At 37.4% G+C, this 18,675-nt stretch overlaps 1 protein-coding gene across 1 annotated transcript in view; it reads right to left on the bottom strand.

Moving 5' to 3' along the window:
• SOHLH2 (spermatogenesis and oogenesis specific basic helix-loop-helix 2) overlaps positions 1 to 18,675 on the bottom strand; it is a 47,475-nt gene that overhangs the window by 25,348 nt on the left and 3,452 nt on the right. Inside the window, exons 2-6 of the mRNA XM_087864915.1 lie at positions 12,925 to 13,139; positions 4,631 to 4,692; positions 4,446 to 4,550; positions 2,820 to 2,919; positions 1,043 to 1,153 (exon numbers count right to left, since the gene is read on the bottom strand). Coding sequence (XP_087721041.1) covers positions 1,043 to 1,153; positions 2,820 to 2,919; positions 4,446 to 4,550; positions 4,631 to 4,692; positions 12,925 to 13,139 — 593 coding nt within the window. The remainder of the gene's footprint in view (positions 1 to 1,042; positions 1,154 to 2,819; positions 2,920 to 4,445; positions 4,551 to 4,630; positions 4,693 to 12,924; positions 13,140 to 18,675) is intronic.

The following is an 18,675-nucleotide window of genomic DNA, read 5'->3' as shown; positions in this document are numbered from 1 at the left end:
ATTTCTAGCCTAGATCTTTCTCTAGAACCTAAGGGCCAACTCCTGAATGGACACGTGTAAACCTGGAGGTGTTCACACCCAACAGGAGCAAAAACCATCTCCCACTGCCAGCCTGCCATTCTACTGGACTTCCCAGTTGGTGGACGCAACATCTACTTGCAAGTTACACTTGACTCCTCCTGCATCCATGCTTACATTGAATCTACCCACTTAGTGTATCTGGAACTGGTTTATTCTTCCTTATCCCATTTCTAAAACCATAGTTAGGATTCATTACTTCTTTTGACAGATTCCACAGGCTTCCATATTCAACTCACTTTCTAACATCCTGCTGGAGTGTTCGCTCTAGGTATAAATCTTATCACATCACTCCTTTGCAAAAATCCTTCAGTGCCTCCCCACCAGTTTCAGATTCAAATTCCTTAACATGATGTGCACAAACCGTACCTACTACTTCTCATCTCTTGCCTCTTCCCACTTGTGCCATTATAGCCAAGTACATGGACACACTTGCAGGTTCATAAATTCACAGAACTTTCTTATACTGCCAGCGTCTGTACCTCTATTCCTGCCACATGAAAGATCCTCCCCTGACTTTTAAACCAAATTAAGAGTCACTTTGCATTTGAAGCTCAATTTAGCTATCATTTCCTCAAGACAGCCTTCCTGCTCCCTCGTTCTGTCTTAGGTAACTTTCCCAGTGTGCTTACTATGTGCTGTTCTCTATCACGACATTTATGAAAACATAATTTTCTATGTAATAGCCTATTTGGAAGTCTGTTTGAGCACTAGACTAAGATCTTGAAGGCAAGGATTAATTTTGTTTTATCTGGTGCTCTAGTCATATTTTGGCACATATCAGCTACTCACAGATATTTGCTGAATGAATAAAGGAATGAATGAGCAAGTGGCATGTATTTAGTTGCCAGATTTACTAGTTTCACAGAGACTTTTAACAGTACTACCAAAAATTATGAAATTCATGAAAGTAATTTCTTCCTTGAAAGGAATAATACTAAAAACAGACTGTACCATAATTCACCTTCTCAGCTTTTCCTTGCTTGAATGAAGAAGAGAAATCTTTTTGCTCTTCTCAAAATCTGGCAATGGAGACTTTAATTCAAGCCCAATGTCATTTCTTAGAGCTTCAGAGCTAGAAACAAGAGAAAATCATGTCACAGATTTAAGAGGAAAATTGTCAGGCAATATTAAACAATAAGTACCAATACGCTAATCAAAGGTGCTTCTCTAAGTCCCTTGCTTTATGCAAAGGCGCAGAAAATACCACAGCACTTTACCTTACATATTTGGTGCAGAATATTTTATTTCAGAGACTCTAAAGAATTTATGATCAAGATCATCATAAATCCAATGACTAATCAAAATTCTAAAATATAGAGGTAAAGAGTAACAAAGACAAACAGGATTAAAATATTCTAACCTCATTGATTATGACTACCCCAAATTATACGACTGTCTTGAAAGGTATATTACAGGAAAACAACACAAAGGGTTAAAGGGCCACAGTACACTACTCCAACTTGATCCGCAGAGGTCAGATTCCTTCCATTTAGATATCTTCTGGTTCTACCATTTTTCTAAAACTTCTCCAAGCATTTTGATTAATGTTTTAAAAAAATATTTCCCTAAGAAACTTATAAACTAATACTATCTCCTTTATCCCAAGGGACATAACCTGATTTGAAAATTTACTTTTATCTGTAGTGGTAGAATTCTGAGGAAAAATAAAGATTCAAGACCAGGAGGGTTCAAAAAGCAGTTACAAGTAATACAAGAAAATCACAAAGCCTTCCAAAACGCTTTCCAACCTCATATCCCAGATAAGGTATAATACAATAAATGTCTTTCAGGTTAAAATGTTAAATAAGATCAAGAAACCTGTTGATATCTCTGCATTATTTAAGTGAGCACATCTTTGGTTTATCCACACTTATTGGTTGCCAAGTCTTTTCCTTATTCAAAATAGTAGCTGGTCACATTTCTACAAATAGTTGATGGTCACATTCTACAAATTCCGGAAGTGACTGACTCAAAATTCTCACCATCATCACCATGTCCTCAGCAGCTATGTTCATTCCTTGTAGCCCTATGCGCTATTTAAAACCTCCTTGGAAATCAGCGTAAAGCGAATGAAAGAAATTCACAAAAATTGAATTTTTATAAGCAGATAATGCTAGCACTAGAAAGGTCTGACCCCAGTTCAACCACCTATCCGACACAGATTTGAGTCCCAGTTCTAATATCTCAGGCTGGGAGAGGTGGGGACAGAGACGGAGAGACATTTTTAAGTGTTGTTTTCAATAATCGGGGGGATAGATTCATGAGTTCAAAAAAGATATCAGAGAGAAGCTTAGTGGTAGGTGGGTAACATCTGAGGCTGCTCTTGTCTGTTTAAATACTGGGGTTGGACGTAAAAGTTTTGTTTGAAGAAGATTCCACTGTTTCTAAAAAGTTTGAATACCACTGCTATTATTCAACTTTGATTAATGATAACCCAGACTTCTAACACTTCCAGTGCTGAGGAACTTAGGACCTTGCAATTCACCCTGGTCCCCTGTGGTCAACTCTGATTGTTAGGAAGTATTTCCTTGTATTGAAGTGAATACCTCTGCAGTATGTACCCACAGTCCCAACTCAGGACTCTGAAATACAGAAAAAGTCCCATCCCTCTTCTATAACATAACCTTTTCCTTTTGCATCACCCCTAGCACTTGAACTAGTGTTCCACAATCAATAAGTTCTCTAGAAGTTATACCGTAAAAATTGTTATTATGAAAAAGTGAAAAAAAAAAACTAACCAAGCAAATAGATCAGCAGAAAAATATCCCAATTGTTCACTGAAGGACTTCTGCAAGGGCAATCCTGGTTCTTCAGGCTTCACAGAATATTCATTCTTAACTGAAAGTTTTAAAGGGGGGACTATTTTAATTCTAAAATCACTGGTAGGGATGCTGTTGATTGTACATACAAGCCCTCATCAAAAAGCACTTGCCACTTTTTATTCAACAGATTTTACAAAGCAGTATTTTTTAAATTGAAAGCAATTTATAGATTTTAGTCTGTAAAGCACAAAACCACCCAGGTTAGAACACAAAATGAAAATATACATTCTGTTCACTCCAGGACATCCTCTTCCAACCAGATTCTAGTAACTTAGAGATAGGTGTGCTTAAAACACATTCGGCTGAGTTTATGTATTAAGTTTTTATTTATGGGTAAATGTCAGAGAAAGAAAATATGTATGAGTCTACAGTAAACAGCTGTATTGTCAAAATACGACATCTGATGTTTTTTCTTTTTCTTTTCTTTTCTGCAGCTGCTCATCCTCAGAGCAAAGATGAGATGACCAGAAGCAGACGTGGTTATGACCAGTAGGGAGGGTGCTGGACAGGTGGTGATGAGCAGCTGCTCTATTTCCACTGAGAGCCAAATAAGAGGTTGCAGAGAGGATCTGGGTCACCAGCTAGCCATTTCCAGGAAGAACTCTGAGGCTGCAGTGGCTGGCAGCCATTGGAATGTTACAGAACAGACTCACTAATCTTCCCTGAATGTTAAAAAAAAAAAAACACAAAGAACACCCAAAACCATGAAAAGGAACGGTGTACTGAGTCCTACATCATCTGGAATAAGAGTTTATACAGGATAATCCTGAAAGTGTTTTTTCAGGCCCATTTTAAGAAGAACATCATCTTAATTTTAAAAAATTCCTAGCTAGTATCCCAGGCCTAGGAAAACCATATATAGTCATTGATCAACAATGATTCCAGGAGAATTTAATTTCAGAAATTGGAGTCTGTCCTTTTATAAGCCAAATTAAAGTGAATTTAATTAGCTTAAGTGCTTAGATGCTGGTGATACACATAATACAATGTAGGTGAAGAGTTTAGAAATGGGAGGTCTAATTGAAGCATTGACACTAATTATCTGTATCTAAAAATCTAAAACAGAAAGGATAACCACCCTATTAACTTAAAGAAGTAAACTAACTTATGAGCAAGTGTTTTGCAAAGCAGACAGTGTGATACACTCCAAGGTCAGTGGCCCTGGCCTTTAGACACTCATACAATGACGTGATTAACTCTATTTTAAAGAATAAGAAATGATGGTAGCAACTAGGGCACTAAAAAGAAAAACCTCGTGCCTGCCAGAGCACTGTGTTTGTCCTTGGGCAACACATTTTCAACTTTGGAAGATGTAAATGTATTCTTCACAGGTAGGGAACGTATATTTTCTTTTATTTTAGTTACACGTCTTCCCTTTAGACTACGATTAATAGGGATTACATGTGCTTTACAGTACACAACATAGTAATCCTTAGCAAATAAAAGGCGGAAGTGGAAAACCAACTTAAAAATGTATAAGTATAGTTTTTGTAGAATTTAATTAGAACTTTTAAAACCTTTGGATATTTGGTTTTCACTCACCAGTATTTGAGAAATAGGTTTTCCAGTATTTTACGACAATACTCATTTTCTCGATGGTCAGGGGTTCACTTAAAGTAATGTCAGCTCCATACCCTGAAACACAACCTAAGAGTTTTTGTTTTAAATAATGGCCTTATGATTTCTATTTGGAGAAAAAACAAATAACAGGTCCAACAGGCACGTACCTTTCAACTTTTCAGGGGTGATAAAAACAAGCAGCAACTGTGTATGTTTCTTCTTGCCGAATCTGAGAGAAAGAAAGGGTTACAATGAAGCACAATCATCATTTAAAAAATTGGGATTCAATATTTTGCCTTATTAGATTGCCTTAGAGTGATTTTCTTTATTCCTGAGAACTTAAAATGGAGGCATTAATACGGAAATTTAGTAAAAGTAGTATCTCAGATTAGCGATATTTAAAAAGCTGGACCGTTTTTATTAGTGCTTAAAAAAAAAAAAAGAGCCTAAATCACATCCAGATTCTTGACCTAACCACCAGTTTACAAGAAATTTAAGGAAAAGAGAAATATTTTAAAGAATGCTGTGGGGGTGAAATCAGCAAAATCCAGAATGTGAAAAATTCTGTAAGACAAATGACCCTTTTTAGAAATAGATAAAAATAAAGAGTAAAACACAAAGAAATTAAAACAGAGGAAAGGGAAAATTGAATCTTGATTTGTATAAACTAACAGTTTAAAAAAATCATAAGATGGGATGCCTGGCTGGCTGGCTGAGAAGAGTATGCGACTCTTGATCTGGGGGTCGCGAGTTCAAATCCCACATTGGGTGTAGAGATTACTTAAATAAATAAAAGTTTTAAAAAATGAAAAAATAAAAAATAAAAATTAAAAAATCATAAGATAAGCAGAAAAATTTGAACACTGGATATTTGATAATTTAAAGAACTGTAATTAATTTTCAGGTGTAATATTGTTATTGTAGTTATTTTTTTAGAATATCTTCTAGAGGTATTATTAAAGTACTTATGGATGAAAGAAGACGATATCTTAGATTTGCATTAAAATAATTCACCACTGAGCAGGGGTGGGAAGTTAGGAGCAGGCAGAGATGAAACCACATTAGTCATGTTTTTAGAACTGTTAAAGCTGCATTATGGGTAAAGGCAAGTTCATTATACTATTTTCTCTACTTTTATATGCTTGAAGTCGAAAAAAAATAAAGAAATGTGGCATTACAATAAACTACACTGAGAAGTTTAGTAAGTTGGAATTTCTGATAATTTAAAGGGTACTGAGGATTGGCATTAGCTAGAAAGAAATTCTTTTCCAAGGAGACTATTACTGTGAACCAGACTTTAAAGAGAACAGCTCAGCTCTTAAGAAAAATATAACTATTCTCTCATACTCAAAGCATCATTTATTATACTAGTATGTGGTTATGCATGGTTATTATTTATTCCTTAAGACAGGACCTGGAAGGACCCTCACTAAATAACACTGTTAGGTTATCTTACATATGCATTGAAAGTGAAGACACTACTCTATGCTCCAAATTACATTACAGTTGCTCCTTGAACAGGGGTTTGAATTATGTGGGTCCACCTACATGTGGATTTTTTTTGATAAATATAATATAGTACAGTAGTAAGTGTATTTTCTTTTCCTTATGATTTTAATAACATTTTCTTTTCTCTAGCTTACTTTATTCTAAGAATACAGTATATAATACATGTAACATCCAAAATATGTGTTCAACAATTGTTCCAAATTATCAGTAAGTCTTCAGGTCAACAGCAAGCTATTAGTAGTTCAGTTTTTGGAGACAGTCAAAAGTTATATGTGGATGAGAACCACATTTGAATTGAGATAGACTGAATAAAGCAGACTGGCATTCCTAAAGTGGGTGGGTTTCGTCTAATTAATTGAAGGCCTAAATAGAACAGAAAGTCTGAGTAAGAAGGAACTCTTCCAGCCTGACTCCTGAGCTGAGACATTGGCCTTTTCCAGCCATCAGACTCAGACTGAAATATCGGCTCTTCTTGGATCTTGAGCCTACCAGCTTTACAAATGAAATTTATACCATCAGCTTTCCTGGTTCTCAGACCTTTGCATTCAGCCTGACTACACATTGGCTCTTCTGGGTCTCTGGCTTGCCAACTACAGATCTTGGCTTCCATAATGGCATGAGCCACTTCCTTAAAATAAACCAACTTCTCTCCTTCTCTATCTCTAGGTAGATGGATAGATGATAGTTGGATAGATAGATCGCCATCCTATTGGTTCTGCTTCTCGAGAATCCTGATTAACATAGCCACACTGTGTTTATCCATTCATCTGTCAAGGGACATTTGGGTTGCTTCTACCTCTTGGCTATTGTGAAGAGTGCTGCTGTGAACATGATGTGAAAATATTTCAGAAACATCCTTACAGATACACCCAGAGGAATGTTTGGCCAAATGTCTGAGTACCCATGGCCCAATTAAGTTGACACATAAAAACTAACCATCACAGTGTTATATGCATACAGTGGAATATATTATTCAGTCTTTAAAAAGAAGGAAAAGATATTAAATGCTACAATATGGATGAACCTTTAAGACATTATGTTAAGTGAAATAAGCCAGGCACAAAAAAATAAATACTATATGATTCCACTTATATGAGGTATCTAAAGTAGTCAAATTCATAGAAACAGAAAGTAAAATGTTGGTTATCAGGAGATGCGGAGAGGGGTAAAGGGAAAGTTGTTCAACAGGAATAGAATTTCTGATTTGCAAGATGAAAAAGTTCTGGAGATATACTTCACAACAATGTGAATACATTTAACACTACTGAACTGAACACTAAAAAATGGACAAGATGGTAACATTTGTGCTATGTGATTTTATCATGCACAAAAAAATACCCTCTGCAAAAAAGTTATACATGGATTTTCCACTGTGCAGGGGATTGGTACCCCTATCCCTCATGTTGTTTAAAGGTCAACTGTATACATAATTTATATATCTGAGTCATATATAGTGAGAACCCACCATGTGCCAAACTCTGTGCTAGGCTCTAGGGGAAACCATGAACAGACAGGGAAACAAGGTCTCTGCTCTCATGGAGTTAACAGTTTCTTGAGGGGGTCAGACGTTGAACAAATCACTGTAGATAATTAAGTAGCCAAATATGTACCTGGTGTTGTGAAGGAAAGTCGTAGGGGCCAGCAGAAGTACATACCTGGGAACAACCCTATTCTGCGGCCTCAGGCTTCCAGGCAGAAATGCCTCTGGGGCTGACTAGGAGTTAGCCTAGCCAAACTTTTGGAATAAAAAAATATTTTGCTGATTCACAGAGTAAATTATAAGCTAAAATACTCTAGAATTAGAGAATTTTAAATAAAACAGATTCTTCGCTTTTAGAAATATTCTGTGTCTACTTCTTTATTTTACAAATTGATGTTACTGGCACAAAAGTAGGTTAGATTTGGATAGTGAATTTATATGCCCTCCTGATGACTTTCAAATGTCAAGCTTTACATCAGACAGAGCTGGAATTCCAGGATTTTTGTCATTAGCACAGAATCAATTACCAACCCAAACACTTCCCCTGCCAGTGAAACCCTAATTGTGATGCTGTACAGGAGCTCCACTAATCAATAGAATTCCCAGAATCCAACACACTGGTCTGGAGCTCAGCTGCTCATTCACATTCTCTACAGATCGATAAGCTAAGAGTTTCCAGGATCACCAAAAAAATGTCCTCTTCCTAATGAATGAATGTTCCTTAAAACTAAGCAACACAAAAATAAAGCCAAAATCTCTTTCATCCACCCCAATTAATAGCACTTCTTCCATATACCAAAATCAAATCGCAGGTTCTGAGACCTTATGAGTACCTTCTCAGTTGAAATCTCTTGGGTTTTAAAAATTTGCAGTTCATTGGGGGACAGCTCATTTCTCCTCATGTTTCACACAATACACCATTTAAATGTCGAGATGTTCTTGAGACCATACTCTACATACAAGATTAGATGTTGATATTCTAGTGTCCCTTCTTATGCCTGTCTCTGGTATTCTCTGGAACTAGAGTAATAAGCTCAAAGGGCAGCAGTACAGATCCCCCATCGTGCCCCTATCCCCAGGTCTGGTTCCTGGTAGCTGAAAAAAAAAAAAAAAAAAGATCATATAAAGTGTCTTGAGCTGAGTTGTACACTCAGCTGACTAAAGAACCTCATGAAAGCTCTGGCCTCTGAAATCTATCATCTAATAAGAGGACCAGTGGGGTCTTATAAGTCCCTGTGAAGCCAGGAGAAATTTCTTAACTCATTTCCTTTAGACTCACAAGGACTTCAAGGGACAAAAGCCAGTGTCACTTTTGGGTGGTAGCCTTCTTGAGTACAGTTATCCCTTATGCCATCTGCGGGCCACATGCAGCCAAACTAACCTGGCTGGCCAATTTGGGACTTGTAACAAATAATGTTCTTTGCTAATGACTTAATTAAAACGACCATTTTTAATGAGAAAATTGAGAGCTTTACTTAGTGAAAACACTAAGTTCACTTGCTCCTAATAGGGCACCTGTGATAAAATACACTTGAGTTCTGAGAGTTTATTCTTCTGGTCAATAGTGACCATTATGCTATTCTTCAGAAGAGCTCCTGCTGTGAACCTCCTAAGTCAGGGTCACCACATTTACACTCAACCAACAATTTATAGAACAATGATTTTAGTAAAACTATTTCGACATCTTGTTGTTCTTCTGTTTATCATCAAGCATTCAGGGGGCTAGGTCACGCCAACTGGCTAATAAGATTTACCGAGTTGCACCGTCAAGTCAAAGATGTTTTGGAATTGGGGACACAAAAGGACAGCTTGTTAGGTAGATCCCTGTGGCTCACGGGATTAGGTTTTCTTAGTGAATTAATAAGTTAACTGACCAGACAATTGAAACTACATGGGAACAATAAAATCAGATCCAAACTCGATTTGTAGCCAGAGCAGATGGAGGCACATTCTGCGTTCCTTTGCTACCGCTGAACTACTTGGAGCTCACAAGGATCACAGAATTCTAAGAACTGCAGAGACATTTCACGTAATGGAAGATCCCAATTTCAGACAGGAGCCATACATCGTTGATGAGTTTAAAACACATTTTAATTTTCCATACCTGGCTTTGGAAGATAAAGTATCAGGATATGTCTGAATTATCACGTATCTGCTCTTTGAGTGTGGTTCAATTTTGGAAGTCTGAAGCCAAGCATATGAACCCTAAGACTTTCTTAAAATATTTTATCAATGGGTAGTATTTGAGTTCATCCTGCTCAATAAAAATGTATTCATAAAATGAAAACAAATTGGGGAATACTATGAAGAACATAATTCTGTATTGAGATGTGCCATAATTCTTTTTTTTAAGATTTTATTTACTTATTTGAGAGAGAGAGAGCACAAGAGAGAGCACAAGTAGGGGGAGGGGCAGAGAGCGAGAGAGAAGCAGGCTCCCTGCCAAGCAAGGACCCAACACAGGACTCCATCCCAGGATGATGGGATCATGACCTGAGCTGAAGGCAGATGCTTAACCAACTGAGTCACCCAGGCACGCCTAAGATGTGCCATTCTTGAGAATGTCAGTCTGTAAAGTGCCAATGTTTTTATGAATGATTAAAATTGATCACTGATTAGCTCCAAGCTAAAAACGTAGTTCTTATATAAGCATAAATTTAAAAATATTTTTAAATAGTCTGCTTATATTTTGTTCTAAAATAGACCTAACATTATAACTAACAGGCTATATACTTCATTCTTACCTTCAATAGAAATCCATATGTATTATAGATACATAGATTTGTGATTATGGGCTCTAAAACTGCAAATAAATGGGGACATTTCTACTCTGTATTAGGCTCTTCATTAACTGGTAAAACGTATAAAGTACCCAGAGAGAGAAAAGTAAGATAAATAGTCTTATACTTTGCAGAACTCATCCAGATTTTGAGATATTACAAAGCAACAAGGATATTAGAGGGAAAAGTCTAAAATACAGCAAAAGAAAAGCTAAACAAGACATTTCATTTTGGTTTAGACATTAAATGTCAGCTCAAACTCAAAAGATACAGTGCTTTAGGAACGATGAAGTTTTAAATGCCTCACAAATGGGGCAGTAAGTTTATAGGACTCATTACTCTAAGAAAAACCATAGGTTCAAAAATATAAAAAAAAAAATAAACATATATAAACCCACAAGTGTTTAAATAATTCATAAGTCAAAAACTCGTAACAGTTCTGAGGGCAAGAAAGGGAATTCCAGAGACCTCTTACGTCTCTGAGGCCAGCGCCACAAAAGGCACAGATTCTGCAAAGAAAACTATCCCTTTTTTAGGGAGGAAGACAAAAGCTAGAACACGCTGCCCTGAATGGCGTTTCTCCCACACGTCCTCACAGTCGCTCGCTCACACCCACAGCCAGGTACTGAATACTTGCTAGTCGTTGAGTCCTCTACTGGGTATTGGGAACAAAAGAACAAGAGAGGAGATAAGCACATCCAGATGTTTTCAAATGATCCTCTTTTTCTTTTCAAACAAATGTGGTTTTTTTTTTTAGCAAAAGAGAACTACCACATGCATTTCTGTATAACTAGTACCTTCATCTACCTTCTGTTGCCTGAGAAGTCTTCAGCTGTGTTATTCAGAGCAAAGAAAGCACCAGTGGGGAGAACCCACACAGGGGTATCAGACAGGGCGTTCTCTCCTCTAACCTCCGAGCTTTGAATAATTGCAACTAGACGTAAAACTGGTTCTTAAGTAGAACTTTAATCTTATCCTGTTCAAAATGTAGCTTCAATGCTGAGCAAATACAAAGCCTTGACTACATTCAGAGGGACCTGGCGAGGCTCCTACTCTTGGAATGAAGAAAGAGATCAGCCACCCTCATCTGCCCAGTGTTCTTCCAAAATGATACGTATGTTTAGCTTATACGAAGTGTGGCATACGTTGAATCCGAGGTGTTAAAGAAGGGGCTTCAACGCAGGAGCCAAGGAATTACAGAGTTTTACAAAGAACATGAAGAGAAAAGAGTTTTTTAGTCTGAGTATTGTAAAAATAAGTCATGTGGCCTTAGGCAAATCACTTCACCCTTCGTTGTTTGTCATGGAGGGATGACAAAACCCTGCTCCACCTCCCTCAGAACACTGCTGTAAACATGCTGAAATACTATAATAATTGCGTTATTATGATGAGGTCCCAGCCAGGGGAACTCTATTTATAGGAGTTGATTTTTAAAGGTATGTAATAAAATAGGCATATCTTCAAAAGCAAGACAGTTCACCTCATATCTTGGAATGAAATCCACTTTGAGGAGTTTACCTGGTTTGTCTAGAGTTCATATTCCCAGCAGGAAGCCAAAAGAGGGGCAGAAGATCACCAGTTCTAAGAAACCGCAGCAGCTGCATCTGTCTCTCTTTTTAACAAGGAACTCATCAGTTTGGCTTCTTCCCATTTCAACTTTTCTTGTCCCTAACATAATACGCTTGCTCCTTTCTATTCAGGGATAACACTATTGTCTCTGAACATTCTCCTTTAGACATGAAAGGCCCGTCCTGTCATTATTACACGTACTTATATATTCCAATATTATCTGCAATCATACTTTCGCTATCAAATCTGCTCGTAGAAAGGGAACAAATTTGTTTTGCCCTAACCTTGCTTAAAAAGTCGCCTGGGTGGCTCGGTTGGTTGAGCATCCGACTCTTGATTTCGGCTCAGGTCATGATCTCAGGGTTGTGGGATCAGCCCCCACGTCGGGCTCCAGGCTGAGTGTGGAGCCTGCTTAAGATTCCTTTCCCTCCGCCCCTCCCCACCTCTTTCAATCTCTCTCTCTCTCTCTCATAAATCAATCAATCAATCAATCAATCCCAGATGGCTCAAAATCCTATGTAGTCAGGCAAAAAAGCACCTAACTCTCCCACCACCAGACTCCAGGTCTCTAGAGTGGAATGAGTCATACAGAAGCAGAATGTCTATGGAGCTACAAGATGAAACAAAAATATTGGAGTTGATATCGATCTGGACTTGGCGGATCCAGAGAGTCTCAGGGCTCGTCCACATTAGGACATCTTTGAAAAAGGTAATTTTAGTCCATTGCTAACATGACATGGAGCTAAGAGTGCTCACCTGCTTCAGTATCTGCCATCACAATTAATGAACTCTGAAAAGATGTGCCATTTTAAATGACATAGTTATTAAAAAGGAGTACCTATGGGATTAAAGTACTGTACACCAAATAAACTTCTATGACCAATTAATTCTCACATTCTCACCCACATCAATTACTTTTTAAATGAAAATGATAATTCTTATAATAGCACGTCAAACTGGCAATAAAAACAACAATATGTATACCTCTTCTGCCCACGAAAATATCTCTCATTTTAAAAATTAAAGCATAAATAGTACCATCTTTTAAGGTTTTTTTTTTTATAGAAATGGGTTTCAATAAAAACTATTATAAAGGTACAAAGTCAAGGTATTTGAACTTCACCTAATTAATTTCATAGCTCCCAGCTCCTCGGCTGTTGGTAAAGAAGTCATCTTCAGGAAAACCATATCAAATGGGAGGTCCTTGAGAAGCGCGGCTGCCTGCCCCACATCCCTGATGGTTACGGTGACTTCTGCAATACTTGAAAAGCATTTCTTTGCAATATCTGCCAGGTACTGAACAGTGATATCTCCAACTAACAACAGGTCTATTTTTGCCTGAAAGAGAAGGAAAAAAGCAGAAGCACCACACAATTAATATCTGAGCACAGAGAAGATGTCATGTACCATAGGAACAATTAATAAAGGTGACAAATAACACAATGACTGATCTACAAGTAGACTGAAGAGTCAACTAGAAGCACTTCAGGGACGGGAACTAATAATTTCTTGTCTTCAGTACCTAGGGTGGTGAATGGATCTGAAGGTCATGCTATTTTTAAAAGTTTTGCCTACAAATGCTTTTCTACTGTGGTTTTCCCCCCGTTTCTTTCTCGTTCTAGGAACAACAGGTAGGATTCTCAAGGCCCAGTTTCCCAATCACTCATCCTGCTGAAAAATCTGTTTACTAGTGAGAAGAACAAACTGGTGGCTCTCCCAAACCATTTATTTTGATGAAACACACATTCCAGAGAACAGAGTAAGATCCAAATTCCTAAATTCCAAGAGACATTCATAGTCTTTTCTTTAAATGGAATATACATGCTATTCAAAACCCAAAATTTTGGAGCCAAAAAAGCAACTTTCTTTCCTTTTGGGTTATTTTCAAGTGCATTCAGTTAGGAAAAATGTAATTTCCCTCTTCACCTTTTATTTTCCTATGTTTTATTCTTTATAGCTATTGAACACAATCCACTAAAACTGTCAAAGAATAGGGATGCTCGAATTAATGCGAACAGTCAGCAGACAGTTGGAAATGGCAGGCCGCAGACAGGTCCACGTGAGAAAACAGATTTGGAAGCTGAGCAGAGTTGAAGCCTAAAGAAGTGGGTGAAAGAGTTGGAAATACCTATGAAGAGAAAGGCAGCTTGCAAAGACACAAACCCTGCGGGGCAGGATGCTAATGAGGCTGTCCGGATATGGGGCTTCCTCTCCCCTTCAGCCTGGTTTCTCAGGGGTTGCTGGAAGGAACATATGAGATGCAGGAAACTAGTCAAGTTCAAAGTAAGCAAAACTTCGGCACTCCTCCTTTCTATCTGCCTTCTAATTTTCTTCTTTTGTTAAAAAAAAAGAAAAAGAGGTGAGTCTTCATTTATCCATTTAATCCCCCCTCAGAAGCAATCACTGTCAACAGTTTGGTCTATATCCTTCCAGATGATTTCTACATCATCACACACACACACACACACACACACACACACACACACACACACAACTTTCATAAAGGGGGTATTATACCCTTAAAAGTGAGTTGCTTTTCTCGCTATAGTTCAAGATTTCCTCAGGTCTTTTTAAATGTTACCTTCATATGGATTCTGCACATGTCCTCATGCTTATTCCTAGATATTTCAAAGTTCTAGAGTCATTGTAAAGGGGATAGCTTTTCTCACTATATTTTCTAATTGATACAACTAATACAGAGAGTGCTACTCATTTCTGCATGAAGAATTTGCTTCAAGAATTTTATGGTACTCTCTCCTTAGTTTCAATATGTTTTAATTGATTCTCCTGAATTTTCTAGATATATAATCATATTGTCTTCAAAAGTGACATTTTGGGGGGGGGAACACCTGGGTGGCTCAGGTGGTGAAGCATCAGATGCTTGATTTTGGCTCAGGTCATGACCTCAGGGTCATGAGATCAAGCCCCATGACAGGCTCCAAGATGGGCAAGGAGCCTGCTTGAGATTCCCTCTCTCCCTCTCTCTCTGCTCCTCCCTGACTCTCCACTTGTGAGTAGGAATGCATGCACTCTTTCTCTAAAAAAAAAAAAGAGAGAGAGAGAGAGAGATACTTCTGTCCCTATATTCAGAATTTATGCTTTTTATTCATTGATCTTAAAGCACTGGCTAGAACATCCAAAACAATGTTGAATAGCAGGAGTGACACTGGGCATTCTTGTCTTGTTCCTGAGTTTAGTGGGAATGATTCACATGTTTTTGCCACTAAATATGATACAGAAAGTTTCTGGTCCATACCCTCTACCAAGAAGTTTCTTTCTATTTGGAAGCTAAGAATTTTAAATCAGAAATAGATGCTAAAATTTACCAAATGCTTTTTTAGTATCATACTTTAGGATCATACTTCTTTCTCCTTTATTCTATACTCTATTAGGTAGTGAATTACTTTAATAGATTTCCTAACGTCAAGCCATAATTGCCTTGCTGGGATAAATCTATAATGTGTAGACTAAATTCATTCATATTATTTTAGATTTCTCCATCTATGTTCATAAGTAAAACTGGATACAATTTTGTTTTATTGTATTGTCTTATCTGGTTTGGGTATCTCAGGATTATGCCAGCTTTGAAGAATGAAACAGAAAGTTTCAATATTGTTCTGTGGTCTTGAATATTTTATAAAACAGAATTATCTGCTTCTTGAAATTTAGATAAACATGTCTGCAGAATCTGGGCCTGAAGCCATTTACAGAGATGGATTTTAGAGTACCTTTTACAGTTCCTTAATGATTACCAGTAAATTTAGATTTTCTACCTTAAGTGAATTTTGTTCATATATATATATATTTTTAATCCATTTTACCTCTTTTTAAATGTATATAATGTTTACTACGTGCATTGTTATTCTTGCTTTCCAACTGGAGATTAATATATAATTAAATTTTATCTTTTTTTTTTTTGGTGATGCTTTATCAGAGACTATAGACCGTGTGGCCCAACATAATAGCCACACGTGGCTATTTAAATTTATGTTAACTAAAGCTTGAAATTCCCTTCAGCTGCACTAGCCTCATTTCAAGCGCTCAATATCCACATATGGCAAGTGGCGCCGTATCAGACAACATAATTACAGAACATCATCATCACTGCAGAAAGTGCGTTTGGGCGGCACAGCCCCCAAGGGGCACTCTGCTGTACCCACAGCTTTTGATATGTATTGTGTCTATGTTCATTCATTGCTAGTTCGTGATTTCACTTTATACTTCCATTTTAACCTCAGAGTTACATTCAACGCCTATATGAAATGTTTTTATTTTTCAACAGTATGGTGTTTTTGGTTTTGAATTTTTTTTAGCTATTAACTGGTTGGTCATTTATTTCAGTGCATTGTCAACAGTGAATGTATCCTACATGACTTCTTCTTAGAATGTGTTGGTGTTTTCTTTGTGGTGTTAATACATAGTCAGTTTTTGTTAATGTTCCACGGATACTTGAAAATAATGCGTATTTTCTGCTGGGCATATATTCTCTATTTTTTAGACAGAACTTACTGTTTTCTTTCTTACTTTAGGTCTACTTGATCTTTCAGTCTAGGAGATGTGGTAAAATCTTTCCTAATCATAGTTTGTGAATTTATCAATTTCTCCAACTACAGACGCTGTATCTAATTTTGGGTTAGGTATATAGAGGTTCATGATAATTATACATATTCACATAAAAACATAATTATAATATTTCATATATATTATATAATAACCTACAATGCTTATATAGCATATTTTAAATATATAGATCATACATTGATAGTTTTATGGACAGAAAACTATATATTTGAAATCTACTTCTTTGTCCTTTTTAACGCTTTTCACTTGAAAATTTTTTTCTGGTATACGGTAATTCTTCATATCTCTTTATTTTGAGCCTTTTTATATCATTTTGATTTGGTGTGAATTTGGTAAATAGCATATATCTGAATTTTTAGATTTCTTTTCACAACCTGTGATTTTAGCTTTTAACATAGGAATTTAATTAATTACATTAATGGCATTAAGTAATGTGCATTAATGTCATGTAATAATATTAATTGTGAAACATTTATAACTTAATGTGAAATGGTCTTATTCCCTTCATTGGTTATTTCACGTTTCCCATCAACAGTAATTTTGTTTCTTTTTTCCCATGCCTTCTGTTAGGCCAATTGGATTTTCCTTTTTCCCTCCTGCTGCTCCTATAAGACTTCGGGAGTTAAGCCCCTTACTTCTATTACTTAATAGTGGCATTCGGGGCCCACAATTCAGTACTAGTTTTACCTGGTACTTCCAAGGTCAAAAATCCCTTGCCTCTGAACCTTGAAACTGTTGGTCTATTTTCTCCTAGCATCCAGTTGTGGATAAAAAGAATAAGCTGCTTTGTTTTCCTTCCTGTGCTTTTCTGTTTGTGCTGTGGGTGCTGATATTTCTCTAGGATGTGTCTGCGTACGGATCTTGTTCATCCTACTCGGCACTCAGTGGATCTTCGGCTCTGTACGTTTCCTTCTATTCCCAATCCCCTCTGTCTTCACCCCTCCTTGGCAATCTTCCACTAGATGTGGGACACCCACAATTGATCCTACATGTCTCTCCTTTTCTCAAAGAAAGTCCCTTAACTTTATTTTTCATATCACCAGCTCAGTCTTTAGTCCTCCCAAAGATTTTTATAATTTCAGTTCATTTAACGTGAATTGATCACTTCTAAGATTTTTCTTTTTTGGTATTTCCTCATAACCTGCTATTTTTAGGATGTGACACCCTGAGAATACAAATTAGAATTTTAGAAGTTTTTTCTATCCCCTTAATGACCTGTCTCTGGAATAGTTGTGTCTAGTGTCTGCATTTGTGTCTAGTTCTGTTAATGTCTGGTGATCCTTGGTTATCCAAACATAAATACGAATCAAGGACGAAGTCGACATGTACAAGTAGTCTCCCCAGTAGCTGCTTCTTTGAAGGAACGACTGTGGGTTTGGTGTGAGTGGGTAACACAGTGGAAACAAGGCTGAAGACCAGAGAGGCTGGGGCCAGCTCAATGTCAAAATAATAATAATGGAAAGCATTACTCTGAAAGCCAAGTACTTTAGTTTATTTCCCTCCTGGGCAGAGCTGCTGTTCCTTTTTTCCTCCTAGTCAATTATAAAGGTCAGGAAATTACCAACACCAGGAACCCTGGTCCCACATACTGTTCATTCTCTTCAGGATGAAGTAGGGGTTAGCTGGGAGAATCCAGGGGCCCACCTGGGCCAGGTGCTCTGCATACAGCTAATTCATCACCAGGTGAGCACGCTCTGGTCAACTTTCATTGGTTTCTTCTAACATTCAGCCTGGGCTACCCCTACAATTGTTTTCCCTTTGCCTTTCTTCTTTAGACCTTTTAAGCTGTGGTTTTTGTACTTTTCTTTTAGTGGCAATTTAATCATATCTGCTTTCTAAATTTCAAGTTTTCCTGTGGATTTTTTTTTTTTTTAATGTTCAGAAAGAAGCTGCTTTGTTCAAACCAAGATTCCATGAAGGACTATATATTGCATTTGGTTAGGTCACACTTGGACTTCTAATTTGGAATACTTGCTGCCTGCGCCCCCAACACACACACTTTTTTTTCCCCCCATGATCTCTCCTTGTTGAACGTATCAGCACATGTTTAAGTATGTCCTACTCTGGGGTCTGGGTTGGACCAGGAGGTGACTTGCGTGCTCCATTCACCATCAGCGGCCAATCTCATTCACCTGCCCCACCCGGTTTTAAACAGGTAAGAATTCAAACTCCGTAGCGTAGCCTTTTAATGGCTTAATCATGTCACCAGCCTTATTTCCTTCCATCTCCCTCAAATGCCCTATGTTCTAAGAAGGCAGCATAACACTTTGGAATCTCTGCAGTACAGAGTATC

The sequence above is a fragment of the Ursus americanus genome, chromosome 10, assembly GCF_024610735.1.
Source record: "Ursus americanus isolate L20-20 chromosome 10, mUrsAme1.1.p, whole genome shotgun sequence".
Taxonomy (NCBI): domain Eukaryota; kingdom Metazoa; phylum Chordata; class Mammalia; order Carnivora; family Ursidae; genus Ursus; species Ursus americanus.
The sequence above is the reverse complement of the archived record's forward strand: the minus strand, read 5'-3'. Positions and strand labels throughout refer to the sequence as shown.